The 16408-nt window shown below is 43.6% G+C and overlaps 1 protein-coding gene across 4 annotated transcripts in view; it reads right to left on the bottom strand.

The window, feature by feature from the left end:
* RCL1 (RNA terminal phosphate cyclase like 1) overlaps window positions 1-16408 on the bottom strand; it is a 60211-nt gene that overhangs the window by 21549 nt on the left and 22254 nt on the right. For 3 of the 4 annotated variants that reach the window (XM_072840345.1, XM_072840338.1, XM_072840350.1), the window contains exons 4-5: window positions 12081-12155; window positions 11072-11196 (exon numbers count right to left, since the gene is read on the bottom strand). In XM_072840345.1, the coding sequence (XP_072696446.1) occupies window positions 11072-11196; window positions 12081-12155 (200 nt within the window). Of the gene's footprint in view, window positions 1-558; window positions 784-11071; window positions 11197-12080; window positions 12156-16408 lie in introns of those variants that run through there. The other variant, XM_072840354.1, reaches the window with a different exon arrangement.

Genomic DNA, 16408 nt, shown 5'->3' with positions numbered 1-16408 from the left:
GAGCCACCCAGGCGCTCCTGAAAAGGCTGATTTTTAAAGAAGTAGAAACAATTACCTAAAATTAGACTTTATCACAGAGACTGGCTCCCCTCAATGTCACAAATCAAAAAATAAGTATGGAGTACTTTCAATGTGCGATGTTTGGTCGAGAGGTGGCTACATATAGGTGGCTACATACGTGGGGCCAGGGGCTAAAGAAACAGAAAAGTAACAACATGTGATCTTCTCACTACTCTGACACACACACACACACACACCATGGCAATCCAGTGGGGAAAACAAGATGCGTGGTCTGCCCATTCTGGCCCAACTGTTCAAAAATTACTGTCAATGACACATTCGATGTTCATTTGAGCTGCAGAAATGAAATGCTCAGACTGCAAAGAACCTGGCTGGCATCTATCTCCCCTCCATGATACATCCTGCACCCTCCACTGAAAGATCCATCTTCCTCATACGAGCAAGAACCCACAGTTAGCTAGCCCAGGCCTCCCAGGCCTCACGGGCAATCTGCTTGGTGCCTGTCCCCACCCTGGCACCATCACCCCCTCTACTCACCCAAACTGTCCAGATGCATCTGAACTGCCTTCCTTCCTCCTTCCCTCATTCTCCCAGAGGCCCTCCAGCCAGCACCAGCCTGTGGTCTCCACCTGGCCTTGCCGTATGTCTTCCTTCATTTACACACATGCTGTCCTTGCTCATCAACAAGACCACATGTTCCATAAGAAGAAGGACTCTGCTTTTGTACAGAGCAGAGCTCTCTGAGGACTCTCATACCCTATTTTTGTACTCAGAAATACTCAATAAATATTTGACTTGACTCAAAGGACAAACCTGAAATGAGGAAAGAGCAAAGAGGATTTTTCAATACACACACAAGGCCCACTTACATCACCACCTCTCTGTCCAGAATGTACTTTTGACCACCGGCAGCTTAGACAAACAGTCCCGGGTCTCATACCCTTTGGACCGGGTGGGTGCTGCCCTTCTGAGCCTAATGCTGCCCACTCTCCCGAGGAGAGCATGAATATCACTATTCTGACATATAATCCCACAATATTCATGGCTCCCGAAGTTCTTTCAGGTACATTAGCAACTGATCTTATGCTCACAGTGACCCTGTGGGCCAGTTCCGGGACTTCCAGTGAGCATAAGCTGGTCACAGAAGTGAGATACAAAATTAAACAGATGCAACTTAACAAAGACAACCCTCCTCCTTCCAACCTTGAGATGTGGAAACCAGGTGGGTAACTCTACCAACTCAGGGCCAGTGGAGTCCTATTCCAGAATCCTGGCAGTGGAGAGGGACAAGGTGGCTTTATGCCAGAGTCACTGTGAAACCACTCAGCTTGGTGTGGAGGCCCTACAAAGGAATGGCTAAGAGTTCTAGAATCAGACCACCTGTATTCAAGTCCTAGCTCCAGCAAACTGCATCATTCTGGGCCTGGGCTGTGTCCATCTTCTCATCAGTAAGAGAAGGATAAATCACAATATTCTCCTCCCAAGGTTTGGAGGCTCAAATGAAATAATGCACGTAAAGTACTTAGTGGTACCTGGTGTGATGTAGGAGCCCAGTAAACGCCAGCTACTGCTTTTCTTACTGCTAGTCCAAGATTCAAATCCCAGAGTAGAGATTCCCATCTTTTCAGGAATCAGAGATCCCTGGGAATCTGATAAAAGCTATGGACACTCCCTCAAGAAACAGGCACATGTAATTTTGCCGACAATTTCAGGGGATTGTGAATCTCCTGGAGCCCAAATATGAATATCATTTTTTAAAAGATTTTATTTATTTATTCATGAAAGACACAGAGAAGAGAGGCAGAGACACAGGCAGAGGGAGAAGCAGATCCCCTGCAGGGAGTCTGATGTGGCCTTGATCCCAGGACCCCGGGATCATGCCCTGAACCAAAGGCAGACGCTCCACCACTGAGCCACCCAGAGGTCCTGATATTAATACCATATTAAGAAATTATATCTAAGGGAAAGGAAATCAGTTGTCCTACAAATTCCAACTCCCTCCCATCTTCTGCCTCCACCCAGCTTTTTCATGTGACTCTCATGTACCAAGTCATGAGCTTCTGGCAGAGTGCCACAAACTGAAAACAGAGTGTTCCCTTCTCCCCACCACCCCTCCTCAGGCAGGGAGAGAATGAGTGGGTGGCATTAAATCAAAGGTAACCACACTGTCCAGTCACTGCGGCTCCTTCCCAGACCCTGGACAGGCGGTCAGCGAGGGAGAAGATGTGCTCTGGGGGGTAATTCAAGCCACAACCACCCACAAGAGCAGGGCCAGTTCTCCCAGCCCAAGCCCTCCTATGGGGACTACAACCTCCAAACTCAGACCAACAGGTAACCAGATTTGCAAGTAAAAAAACCCACAAAACCAACTAAAGCTTTTTTTCCAAGGCGGCTCTCTTTTCCCAGGCTCCAAAACTGGCCAAGAAGGTGATCTTAATTCAAACCCACATTCCACTGAGATGTTTGTGAAAGGGGCAGCTCTGGAGACCAGTGGCTGGAATGTCTGGTTTGCAGACAAGAATCTAAGCAAGGGCACTTACATCTACTTTCTTGGGGAGTTGGGAGAAAGGCACTACAGGCCTGATGTGTCAGGGAGATTCAGTTGTCTGAGCTTCAGAACCAAGCAAGAGTCTTCCTGGCACCAGTTCTATCCAGGGAAGGCATGAAGACCACCAGAGGGAGAAGCCAGGAACGAACAGGGTTATAGCCCAGCGCTCGGGCTCTTTACGCTTTCGTGTTCTCCTCTGTACAATCCCCAAGGCTTCCTCATTTCTCAGCGCCCTCATCAAAGGCTGACTCATGAGGCGTTTGCACACCCAGTACTCCAAGTACTCTGGGACCCCAGTGGGACAGTCTCTCTGGAACCCACATAGTTACAAGACTGTGTCAAAACAAACAGAGTACACTCTGGAAATCACATTTCCAGACTACAGAGAATGGATTCCAAGCAGAGTTTACCGCCACAACAGAGTGTTAAAGAAACAAATCTCAAATGAGAAAAAACAAAGTGAAACAGCCCAGAGTGTGGCACGTAAGATTTCGTGTGCAAGGTTATCAACTGCAGCATTTTCAGCAACAGAGAAAAATGGAAAGCAACTCAATGATCGCCAACAGGACTTCATTCTGGGTGTATACAGTAAAATAGGGTGTGCCTGTTAACAAGAATGGGGTTGAGCTATAAGCTACTGACATGGGTCAAGTAGAAAAGGAATATTTAGTTAAAAATAATTAAAATAAAAACCTACCTACTTGCATGGCATCTCCATTTCTCCATGGAGAACATCACCTCAGAAAGTCAGTTTAACTATATGCATCAATCTGGGGGCTCACAGGACAGAAACTCCCTCCCCACCTCGGGGTCCACTCTCTCCTCATTTTTACCAAGCATGGCCCTGAGACACACCCCAGGATAGCTGAGCAGAGAAGAAGCCACCGTCCAGCGAAGCTCTGCTATACCTTCCTCTTATCTGGAGGATTTCTATAGAGAACTTAGGGCAGCAGCCTTTTATCTCAACAACGGCCTTCTCCACCTGCACTGTGCGGACCACCAGGTCCCCTCATTGCTTACTGTTCAAGCTAATCAAGCTCTCTCCAAACTTCTCTTCCCCCAAGTAGGACCACCTCCAAGCCTCCTGAGACACACAAAACTGGACTTTAAGCACCTATGTCACCCCTGAGAAGTGCACATCTACCTCTTTTGTCAAAGTCTCACAGGGAAAGCCATCACCCAACCCCATCCAGCCCCCCACCTCCAACACCCGCCCTCACTCAGATCTTGTCGGCACCTAGAATTGTACAAGATTCTCAAGATTCGGGATCCCTGTGTGGCGCAGCGGTTTGGCGCCTGCCTTTGGCCCAGGGCGCGATCCTGGAGACCCGGGATCGAATCCCACATCGGGCTCCCGGTGCATGGAGCCTGCTTCTCCCTCTGCCTGTGTCTCTGCCTCTCTCTCTTTCTCTGTGTGACTATCGTAAATAAATAAATAAAATTAAAAAAAAAAAAAAAAAAAGATTCTCAAGATTCTTGACAAAGGGGATCCCTGGGTGGCTCAGCGGTGCCTGCCTTCAGCCCAGGGAGTGATCCTGGAGTCCTGGGATGGAGTCCCACATCGGGCATGGGGCCTACTTCTCCCTCTGCCTGTGTCTTTGCCTCTCTCTCTCTCTGTCTCATGAATAAATAAATAAAATCTTTAAAATTAAGAAAAAAAAAAAAAAGATTCTTGACAGAGCAGACGTTCAACAGACTGAGCCACAGCACCTGGAAGTTATCATCTTAATGTGGAATTTCTCTAGAAAATTACTGACTTTGGAATAAAAGCCAACTTGTCAGCATGGCCTTCAATCTTCACTGGCTCCTGCCCTATCTTTCACATTCCATCTTCTACTACCAAACACCACTGACAGACCTGCATTCAGTCCACACTGCAAAGCCTGCCACCCCCAAAACTTCTGTGCACCACTGTCTCTACACAGGCCCATCCTTGTGCCTGAAGCACCCCTTTCTTGCTCCACTTCACAGGCCTCTATTGCTCAAGGTTCAATCCAAATACTCTCCCTTCCTCTAAGAGAACATAGAGGTTAAAAGCCTGGGCTGCAATCAGCACTCAAATCCCAGCTACGTCATTATCAACAGTGTGATGTAGACTCAAACTCTTTAAGCCTGTGAAGCCTCAGTTTCCCCATCTGCAAAACAGAACTCAAGTAAACTTAGAGTCACTTGGAGGCTTAAAAACAAAGAATATAAAATGTAAATGGATTAAATTCCATAATGAAAAGTAGCTGAATGGGTAAAACAAGATCCAACCATATGCTGTCTGTGAAAGACTCACTTTAGAAATAAGGAGACATATAAGCTGAAAGTGAAGATGTTCCATGCAAATGGGAACCAAAAGAGAGTAGGGGTGACTATACTTCTATTACACAAAATAGATTAAGTCCAAAAAGACTTTAAAGTCACAGGAGACAAAGAAGTGAATACAATGATAAAGGGTCAATTCAACAGAAAGATGTAACTATAAACATAGATGCACTCAATACCAGATCACCTAAATATATAAAGCAAACATCAGAACATCTGAATAGAGAAACAGCAATACAACAATAATATTAGACTTCTTACCCCACTTTCAATAATGGATAGAATATCCAGGAAGAAAATCAATAAGGCAACAGGAGACTTGAATAACATTATAAACCAAATGGAACTAAGAGACATCGACAGAACATTTCACCCAGTGAACATCGACAGAACATTTCACCAGTAGCAGGATACGCATTCTTCTTACATGCACACAGAGCACTCTCCAGAATCACATGGTAGGTCACAAAACATGTCTTAACAAGTTTAAGAAGGCTGAAATCACCTCAGGTACCTTCTGCAACCACAATGGAATCAAACTAGATGTCAATAACAGGAAGAAAATGCAAAAATTCACAAACAGATGAAAATGAGTGCATTCTTGAACAAACATGGGGTCAAAGAAGAAATCAAAAGGGAAATTAGAAAATATCTAGAGACAAATGAAAATGAAAACACAATATACCAAGATCTATGGGACAAAGCAAAAGGAGTACTAAGAAGGAATTTTATAGTGATACACACCTACATTCTTTCTACAAAAGAAGAAAGATCTCAAATAAACAGAATAACTTTACACCTCAAGGAATTAGAAAAAGAACTAAATCCAAAGTTAGCAGAAGGAAAGAAATAACAGAGTAGATATAAATGAAACAGAAAAGTGAAAACCAATAGAAAAAAAAATCAATGAAAGTAGGAGTCTTTTAAAAAGATAAACATATTGATAAACCCTCAGCTAGACTAAGAAAAAAAAAAGACTAAAAAATCAGAAATGAAAGAGGAAACATCACAACTGATGCCACAGAATTTTTTTAAAGTCATAAATAAGGTACTATTATGAAAAATTATATATGCCAACAAACTGGACAACCTAGAAGAGATGGATAAATTTTACCAAGTCTGCATCAAAACTAGAGCTTGAACAGAACAATAACAAGGAGACTGAATCAGTAACTAAAAACCTTGCAAAAAGAAAAGCTGAAGACCAGATGGCTTCACCAAATGAATTCACTGGTGAATTCTAACATTTAAAGAATAATCAATACCGATCCTTAAACTTCCAAAAATATCGAAGAGGGAACACTTCCAAATTCATTTTATGAGTCAGCATCACCCTGATACCAAAGCCAGACCTTAAAGACACTACAAGAAAAAAAAAACTATGGGCCAATATCCCTGATAAACACGGATACAAAAGTTATCAACAAATTTTAGCAAATTAAATTCAATGAGGGCAGCGTTGGTGGCTCAGTTGTTTAGCGCCACCTTTGGCCCAGGCTGTGATCCTGGAGACCCTGGATCAAGTCCCGCATCAGGTTTCCTGCATGGAGCCTGCTTCTCCCTTGCTTGTGTCTCTGCCTCTCTCCCTCTCTCTCTGTGTCTCTCATGAATAAATAAATAAAATCTTAAAAAAAAAATTAAATTCAACAATACATTGAAAGGATCATACAACATGACCAAGTAGGATTTATTTCTGGGACACAAGGATGATTCTACAATGCAAATCAATTAATGTGTTATACCACAGTAACAGAATGAAGGGCAAAAATCACGACGGTCTCAACACATGCAGAAAAAGCATCTGACAAAAGTCAACAACACTCTTCCATAACTAAAAATGCTCAACAAATTAAGTATGGAAGAAATACTTACCTCAACACAATAAGGACCATACATGAAAAGCCCACAGCTAAGATCATCCTCAGTGGTGGAAAACTCAAAGCTTTTCTTTATAATTTAGAAGAAAGCACAGATGCCATGCCTATTCAACATGCAACTGTAAATCCTAGCCACAGCAATGAAGCAAGAAATGAAAGGAGTCCAAAGTAGAAAGGAAGAAGTAAAATTGTCTGTCTGCAGATGACATGATCATATATGCAGAAACACCAAAGATGTTATCTCCCCACCAAAAAACCTACTGGAATAAATGAAGTTTTAAAAGTTGCAACTTGCCTTTCTGTACACTAACAATAAATTATCTGAATAAAAATAAAATCAAGGAAATAATCCTATCTACGATGGCATCCAAAAAAACCTAAATACTTAGGAATAAATTTAACCAAGAAGGTGAAAGACTTGTATACTAAAAAGTATAAAAAAAATAAAAAAATAAAAAAAAAAAAATAAAAAAATAAAAAAAAATAAAAAGTATAAAACACCTATGAAAGACATTTTATGTTTTAATTTTTTAAAAAAGATTTTATTTATTTATTCATGATAGACATAGAGAGAGAGAGAGAGAGGCAGAGACACAGGCAGAGGGAGAAGCAGGCTCCATGCTGGGAGCCCAATGCGGGACTCGATCCCGGGACTCCAGGACTGTGTCCTGGGCTAAAGGCAGGCGCCAAACACCAAGCCATCTTGGGATCCCCTATTTCTTTAAGATTTTATTTATTCATTCATGAGAGACAGAGAGAGAGAGAGAGAGAGAGACAGAGACACAGGCAGAGGGAGAAGCAGGCCCCACGCAGGGAGCCTGATGTGAGACTCGATCCCAGGTGTCCAGGACTACGCCCCAGGCCAAAGGCAGGTGCTAAACTGCTGAGCCACCCAGGGATCCCCAAAACACATTTTAAAAAATACAAATAAGTAGAAAGACAGATGATGTTCATGGACTGAGAGAATTAATATTCTTGAAATGTCCATACTATCCAAAGTTACCTACAGACTCAATGCCATCCCTATCAAAATCCCAATGATATTTTTTATAAAATAATAGACACAGAAAATAAAAGATACAGAAAAACAATCCTAAAATCTATGTGGAACCACAAAGGACTCTAGATACCCAAAGCAATTCTGAGCAAGAAGAACAAATCTGGAGGCATCAAGAGTTCCTGACTTCAAAATATATTACTAAGCTACAAGAGTCAAAATAGCAGGGTACCGGCATAAAAACATGCAGAGCAATGCAACAGAATAGAGTCCAGAAATAAACCTACACATATCTGTTCAACAGATTAACACCACAAAGAAAAATCAACTCAAAATGGATTAAAGATAAACTTAAGACCTAACACCATGAAACTCCTAGAAGAAAACACAGAGGAAAAGCTTTTAGCACTGGCAATGCTTTCTTGGATGGAATACCAAAATAAGGGCAAAAGAAACAACAAAGTGAAAAGGCAACCCACAGAACGAGAGAAAATGTTAATTCATACCTCTGATTAACATCCAAAATATATAAGAAACTCATACAACTCAACAGAAAAAAGTAAAAATAAAATAACCCAGGGGCGCCTGGCTGGTTCAGTGGGTAGAACATACAACTCCTGATCTCAGGGTTGTGAGTTCGAGGCCCACTCAGTGTAGAGATTACGTAGAAATAAAATCTTAAAAATAAAACAGCCCAATTAAAAAATGGGCAAAAGACCTGAGACCCAGATGTGTTCAAACATTCATGTGGACAAGTGCTCAACATCACTCATCATTAGAGAAATGCAAATCAAAACCACAATGAGCTATCACCTCAGACCTGTTAGGGTAGCTATTATCAAAAAACAAAAGATAGGGCAACCCGGTGGCTCAGTGGTTTAGCGCTGCCTTCAGCCCAGGGCGTGATCCTGGAGACCTGGGATCGAGTCCCACGTTGAGCTCCCTGCATGGAGCCTGCTTCTCCCTCTGCCTGTGTCTCTGCCTGGCTCATGAATACATAAATAAAATATTAAAAAAAAAAGAGAGAGAGAGAGATAACAAGTATTGCTGACAGTGTGGAGAAATGGGAATCCTTACACACTGTTGAGGGGAATGTAAACTGGTGCAGCCACTACGGAAAACAGTATGGAGGTTCCTCAAGAAATTAAAAACAGAACCACCATTTGATCCCGCAGTCTCACTTCTGGGTACATATGCACAGAAACTGAACACACTTCCACATTCATTTCAACTTTATTCACTATAGCCAAGACATGGAAGCAAGCTAAATGTCCAATGAAAGATGAATAAAGAAAATGTAAAAAAAAAAAAAAAAGAAAATGTACTATTTCCATACAATGGAATATTATTCAGCCTTAAAAAAAAAGTAAATGCTGTCATTTGTGACATGGGTGAACAAGGAAAACAGTGTGCTAAGTGAAATAAGACAGACACGAAGAACAAATACTACGTAATTCCATTTATAGAAGGAATCTAAAATAGTCATAGTCACAGAAGCAGAGTAGACTGGTGGTTGCCAGGGGATGGAGGGAGGGGCAACGGGAGATGTCAGTCAAAGGGCATAAAGTTTCAGTTATGCAAGATGATTAAGTCCTACAGATGTACCGGGTACCGTAATGCCTGCATTATATACTTAAAAATTTGGGATCCCTGCGTGGTGCAGTGGTTTAGCGCCTGCCTTTGGCCCAGGGCGCGATCCTGGAGACCCGGGATTGAATCCCACGTCGGGCTCCCGGTGCATGGAGCCTGCTTCTCCCTCTGCCTGTGTCTCTGCCTCTCTCTCTCTCTCACTGTGTGCCTATCATAAATAAATAATAAAAATAAAAAAAATTAAAAAAGGAAAAGAAGTATTTAAAAAAAAATTGCTAAGATAATTATACTGGAGTTTAAAAAATAAATTCTTGTTGTTTTATTAAAACATTCATTCATTTATTTATAATGCAAGCAAGTGTAGAGGAGGGCAAAGGGAGAGAGGGAATCCCAGGCAGACTCCAAGCTGAGTGTCAAGCTCAGAGCCCAACACGGGGCTCGATCCCACGACCCAGAGATCATGACCTGACCTGAAATCAAGAGTTGGATGCTCAACCAACTGAGCCACCTAGGAGCCCCAGTAAATCTTTTTAAATTTACTAAGAGAGGGGATCCCTGGGTGGCTCAGAGGTTTAGCGCCTGCCTTTGGCCCAGGGCACAATCCTAGAGTCCTGGGAGCGAGTCCCACATCGGGCTCCCGGCACGGAACCTGCTTCTCCCTCTGCCTGTGTCTCTGCCTCTCTCTCTCTGTGTCTATCATGAATAAATAAATAAATAAATCTTTAAAAAAAATTACTAAGAGAGTAGGTCTATGCCAAGTGTTATATCACAAAAAAATAAAAGTGTGAAAAATTTTTTTAAAAAGAGCAGAAAGTAACTTTTAGAGTTAACATATATGTTCGTGGCACTGACAACACTGCTTGTATATGCTCTTCACGCTGCTGGTTTCACAGGTATATACTCATCTACAAACTCATCAAGTTGGGACACCTGGGTGGGTCAGCAGTTAAGCGTCTGCCTTCAGCCCAAGACGTGATCCTGGAGTCTTGGGATAGAGTCTCACATCGGGCTCCCTGCATGGAGCTTGCTTCTCCCTCTGCCTGTGTCTGTTTCTCTCTCTGTGTGTCTCTCATGAATAAATAAATAAAATCTTAAAGAAAAAAAATATACTGTAAAAAAAAAAACTCATCAAGTTGTACACATTAACTATAGCCTTTTTATGTAAATCGTAACATCAATAAAGTGTTTTTTTAAAAAGAAACTAAAAGTAAGTATATAGTTATATTATCAGAGTGCATGCAGAGTAACCACTTAATAAGTAAATATTATTCATGCTCTCCTACATCTTCCAGGCAAAATGTGCCATCCTCTATCTCTGCTCCCCGAACCCATCGTGCATCCATCCACACCATTTTACACATTCTATCAGAATAACATATTTGCACATGTTACCCTCATCAGATGACAAGCTTTGCTGGGGGAGGGACTATAGTACGTTGGTGGCCCCTAAACCAAAGCGCTCAGGGGAACAGCACATACCATGGAGTTATCTGCTTTGGCATGAACTCAAAACAAAACAAAACACAAGGAATGGATCTGTCTAGTCACAGTAACACAGACAATAAAATACCGTATCTCAGCCAACAATTACAATTTCACTGTTAAGACTTCTCCAAGACTATTGTCTAGAAAGTAAATAACTCTGGGAAGAAGTAAATTGTTAGAAGTCATTCTTATCTTCGTGAGGCAAATGAAAGATAAGAAATCTACATCAAGTCCAAAGGATACGCAGTCCCTCTGATTCGCTTGATTTTTCCTGGATCTGTGAGCTGAATGGGCTTCAGGACCTTCCTCACAGGACACGAGAAGAATACCTCCCCTCCTCCTCCAGGAGGCATTCCTCGTCGCACCACCTGCGCAGGTGTTGAGAAAGAAGAGGTGAGAATTTGGCAGAGCAGGTGACCCTGACACCTAACCTGGTTGGTTTACACCAAGAGTTCTTCCTTAGAGCACAGCTAGCAAGCACTTCTGTGACACCGAAAGGTGAGGCAAAAAGAGGAGCCGACACAGGGCCAGCATGTCCCAGGCCCAGTCAGGCAGGCTTCACCACCAGGGCCTGTGCCCTCATTCTTACGAGCGACTGGTGTGGCTCATTAGCCCATCCCATTTCTGAACCATCAGGAATCCATTTCTCCTCCCAATGCAATTAATGAATCTAAATTAAATAAAAATGAAGTCATTTCCCTTGTTTAAAACGTTAACTTAAGTAGAGATGCTAAACGGCTTAAGATATCCAGTTAACTTATTGATACAATAATTGATAATAGTTACTGGTATCATATTGATAATAATTCCTTTTGACAGCAAACAAATGGATGCTTAAATTACTTCCAGGTTTTGAAAACACTAAAAATTCTCAGAAGTATCTAGTTCGGAGGCCCAAGACACAAATTACACCTAGATGATCTTGCTCAGAGAGGGAGTGTGGCCAGAAGACTGGTTGCACAGCTTACCAGTAGAAGTGCCATGAGGAATAAAGGAGTTAATACACATGAACACTTACAACGTTGCCTATCATACACAAAGTAAGTACAACATAATCGGTGCTACTGCTGTCACTGCTCGAGTCCCTTTACAGCTCAAAGTCTGTAATGTTTGGTTCAGGACTCCTGAGGGTCTTCTCAATGGTGACTTCAAATGTGACACACACAGACACACTGCATCCTATAGCTCTTCCAATGAGTTAATAAGAGAATATTTTTCACACGTTTACAGCTAACAATGTGTACATTCTTACCTTTAGCTCAAATGATTCACCGTCAATTCCAAACTGCTTCAACAGAGGGAGGGCTGTTGCCTTAAGAACATCAACCTGTAAAATTATTTAAGGAAAAAAAAAAGTTTAAACCTTGAGAGGCACCTGGGTGGCTCAGTCGGTTAACTGTCTGCCATCAGCTCAGGTCCCCAGGATTGAGCCCTGCATCAGGCTCCCTGCTCAGTGGGGAGTCCACTTCTCCCTCTCCCTAGCATGTGTGTGTACTCATTCTCTCTCTGCCAAATAAATAAATAAAATCTTTTAAAAAATAAAAAATAACCCTTAAGAGGTGGAAAAAATAAAGAGCCCAGGAAGCAGGATGAGGTTTAGCAATTGGGTAAATGATGTGCTCCTATGAAGAGAAAGCACGCTGACTTACAACTGAGGGCGAAGGCCTGCTCTGCTCCCAAGTAAGGCTGCAATTTTACAAAAAGCCACTGGCTTCTCTGAGCCCCTCTTCACTTACTTTATAGCATCATAAGCCTACCCTACAAGTCACCGTGAGGACCATATATATCAGGCAAAAAGCACTGAGAAATTGCTGGGCTCATTCAGAAAACAAACTAGGATTTCTGCTCATTCTGGGTGTTTTGTTTTGTTTTTAATTTATTTAAGAGAGAGAGCTCTAGGGTTGGGGGGGTGCAAGGGAAAGAGAGAATCTTCAAGCAGACTCCCTGACTCCAGGCTCCATCCCAGGACCCTGAGATTATGACCTGAGCCAAAACCAAGAGTCAGCTGCTTAACCAATTGAACCACCCAATGGTCCCAACTTCCATCATTCTTATAGGCATAAATGCCATGGAAAAAAATATCAGCATTTTGTATTACTTTTTCTGACATGGTTATTTAATATTTAGAGTTGGTAGCACTCCAAGCAAGGCAAACCAAATGAACCATCCAACCTGAGCTGGGGCTACCTGGCCCACCACACGGGCAGATAAAGAGGAGGTGGTGTGCCCGCAAGGGGGTGGGGGCAGACTGGGAACAGCAGCTTCAAACTCCAGGAAGCAGCACAAATCCCAGACTATGATGACAATACCCAGGGTAGGGCTGTGCCAAATGTTGCTGTTCTGTCCTCCTCATTCAGAGCTCCTGAGACACCTGGGGTCCTCTGCTTACTTATCTGTGGATTCCCCAGAGGGAACAGGATGACATTCAAATCTGGTCAGCTAACCAGTCGGTGAATGTTGTCTCAACAGCAAGTTGGGAAGGAAAATGACTCCTTCCTTGTTCCCAATGCAACAGAGCTGTTCCTCAGCCTGCAGGGGCTGGCCTGTCAGCCAGCACTGAGGGCAGGCAGCTGCAGCAAGGCGCATAGGGAAAAAGTCCTGGTCAGAGTTCAGACTCTGCCTCCAGTTAGCTGGTGGCCTCAGCTCAGAAAATCCCAAACTGTCTGAACTTCTTTGTCTCTATGGTAAGGGGGCTCAGCCTGGAGCAACTCTAACATGCTGGGATTCAGCAGAATGATACTCCAATAAGGAAGGCTTCACAGCACAGAACAGGCCCCAACTAAATATTTTGATACCACAAAATTAACCAGAGGCAGAAATGACCTGGGAAGCCTAGGAACGTGTTTGGAATAGATCAGGTGGGGCAGAAGCAGTTATGGGGAAAACCCATTAAAGATTAGCTCATTTCATTAAATATTAAAGCTAAACACATGTTAAAAACTTAAAATACGCATTCAGGGTTACCACAACAGGGAAGTCAGTCCGAGTAAATACAGGACAGCTGAGGAGAAGGCCAAACTAGACTCTGGGAAAAACGAGGGAGGTACCAACACAGGTAGCTCTGCTGTCACGACTCCCAGGAACTAGGCACCCACCAGCTCTCCTGGGAGGAAAGAAAGGCAAGAAGATGGCACATCCCACCTATACTTGGATTCAGAAGGATGAGGTGAAGTGACTGTGAAGGTCAGCTGGAAGCCCTGGTGTAACCCGACGCGTGGCCCTGTCTCCTGGCTCTCTCTCCACTTGACACAGAGGGCAGGTATCTTGGTGCAGGGGGACTAGGACCAGGAAAGCAGATGTGGACTTGAGTCCCTCTCTGCCTCTTACCTGCTGTGACACCAGAAAACTCCCCCTGCATCCCCAGGGCTTTGGGTGCCTCCTATATAACGGGAGGGGCTAGAATGGATGTGCCCCCCTGGCTCTGCAGAGTCTCTAATTTTAGCAGAGTGAGGGAAGTCTGCAAGTTCTGGTCAAGGAAAACAGAGCTGTAACTCTGATTACAAGCAAAAGTCTGACCCAGGTGGCACCTGAGGGCAAAGGTTTATCCTTCAGGTCAGTGGATCGGTTGACAGACAGAAACATGACCAGATCCGAGCCGAAAAGAAAAAAGGAAGAAACCCGCTTCCAGCTACCTTGTCCAAAACAGTGATAAGAAAGAACATCCACCTCACAGGGTTGGTGTGAGAATTAAACAAGTAAGGATGCATACACATGAACCCAGGTTCACCCAGAAGAACACCCAGCACACAGCAGACGTAACTGTACTTCTCTTGCCCTCCCAGGAGGGAACTAAAGAAGACTAGAATCTTCACTTGCCTTTTGGCCGGCTTGTCTGCACCAATAAATACCTACAGGCAGCTCTGGTGCAGAATTACTGAGATTTAGAAGATACCTCTTTAACTTTTCTTCCAAGAATCTCTCCCCACTCCCAGTCTTTTCATCCCCGGGAGGAAAATGTCCCTATTCCTGCACAAGGCTCACCCCATCACTTCCACCGTCGACCTCACCCCTCCACCTGCTGTAGTGAACCTTATAAACACCCCACTCCTTTTAATGGTTTTTTTTTTAAGATTTTTTTTTTAAATTTATTCAGAGAGAGAGAGAGAGAGAGAGGCAGAGACACAGGCAGAGGGAGAAGCAGGCTCCCTGCAGGAGCCCAACTTGGGACTCGATCTCGGTGCTGTGCCACCGAGGCTGCCCATATTTTAATGGTTTCTTTCTCCACTACTGTGTCGCCTCTGCCCACAATTAAGATCAAGCTTCCTTCATTCAAAAAACAGGGCAGTCTGGGTGGCTCAGCGGTTTAGCGCTGCCTTCAGCCCAGGGCGTGATCCTAGAGACCCGCAATCAAGTCCCACGTCGGGCTCCCTGCATGGAAAGTGCTTCTCCCTCTGCCTGTGTCTCTGCCTCTCTTTCTCTCTCTCTCTCTCTCTCTCTGTGTATTCTCATGAATAAATAAATAAAAACAAAAAACAGAAAAAACTAATGGGATGCCTGGGTGGCTCTGTCAGTTGAGCATCTGCCTTTGGCTCAGGTCATGATCCAGGGGTCCTGGAATCGAATCCGACATCAAGCTCCCTGCTCAGCAGGGAGTCTGCTTCTCCCTCTGCCTCTGCCTGCTGCTCCCCCTGCTTGTGCTCTCTCTCTCTCTAATAAATAATTAAAACAAAAACATAAAGCAAAACGAAAACTCAGCTCTTAAAGAATCATCCTATCTAACCTTCTAGAAGACTCTCCTGGTTTTCCATGGTTCTGTTTGCTACTCATTCCTCAATTCATGCCTGTCCTTATAGTCCCATGACACTACTCTCTCAAAGGTCAACACAACTTCTCACTGTCGAATCTCCCCACCTAGCGCTGAGATCCCGCAAACCTGCCTCTGTGAGTCATCCCTCGCTTCTTAGAACTCAACTCCTACCTCCACAGTCACTGTCTCCAGGCCCTTTCTCCCACTCACACCTTAAACATTCATTTCCTCTTTTTCCTCTCTTCTCAGTCTCTGGAACCACGCAACCCACAGAGGCCAGAAAGGGAATTTAAATGAATCATGAGGTCAGCTAAGACCTGTGTCCAACCAGAGTTCACATCTTCTCCAAAGAGGGCAGCATCACCACAGGTCCAATTCAGCACCATGCAGGCCCCACTGATGGCCATGCAGTGCTGCCACATAAACCTAGTATAAAATAAAACCTGGGATCTCAAACACGAACCACCAGCTCAGATCCACACCACCATCACACTTTGCAAGCCAAAGGAAAAACAGCTGTCAGATTAACTCAGTCAAAAAGCCTCCAGCGTTCAACTTTGGCACTAGTCAATCTCCTTCTCCGAGGGATTTAACTATCAAGAGGCAAGATCTTAATGACCTACCTCTGAGGCTCCAGACAATAACTTCTTTTATTTTATTTTTTTAAGATTTTATTTATTCATGAGACACACACACACACACACACACAGAGAGAGGCAGAGACACAGGCAGAGGGAGAGAAGCAGGCTCCATACAGGGAGCCCGATATGGGACTTGATCCCAGGACTCCAAGATCATGCCCTGGGCCAAAGGCAGGTGCTAAACTGCTGAGC

Source organism: Canis lupus, chromosome 1 (genome assembly GCF_048164855.1).
Source record: "Canis lupus baileyi chromosome 1, mCanLup2.hap1, whole genome shotgun sequence".
Classification (NCBI taxonomy): Eukaryota; Metazoa; Chordata; class Mammalia; order Carnivora; family Canidae; genus Canis; species Canis lupus.
The sequence above is the reverse complement of the archived record's forward strand: the minus strand, read 5'-3'. Positions and strand labels throughout refer to the sequence as shown.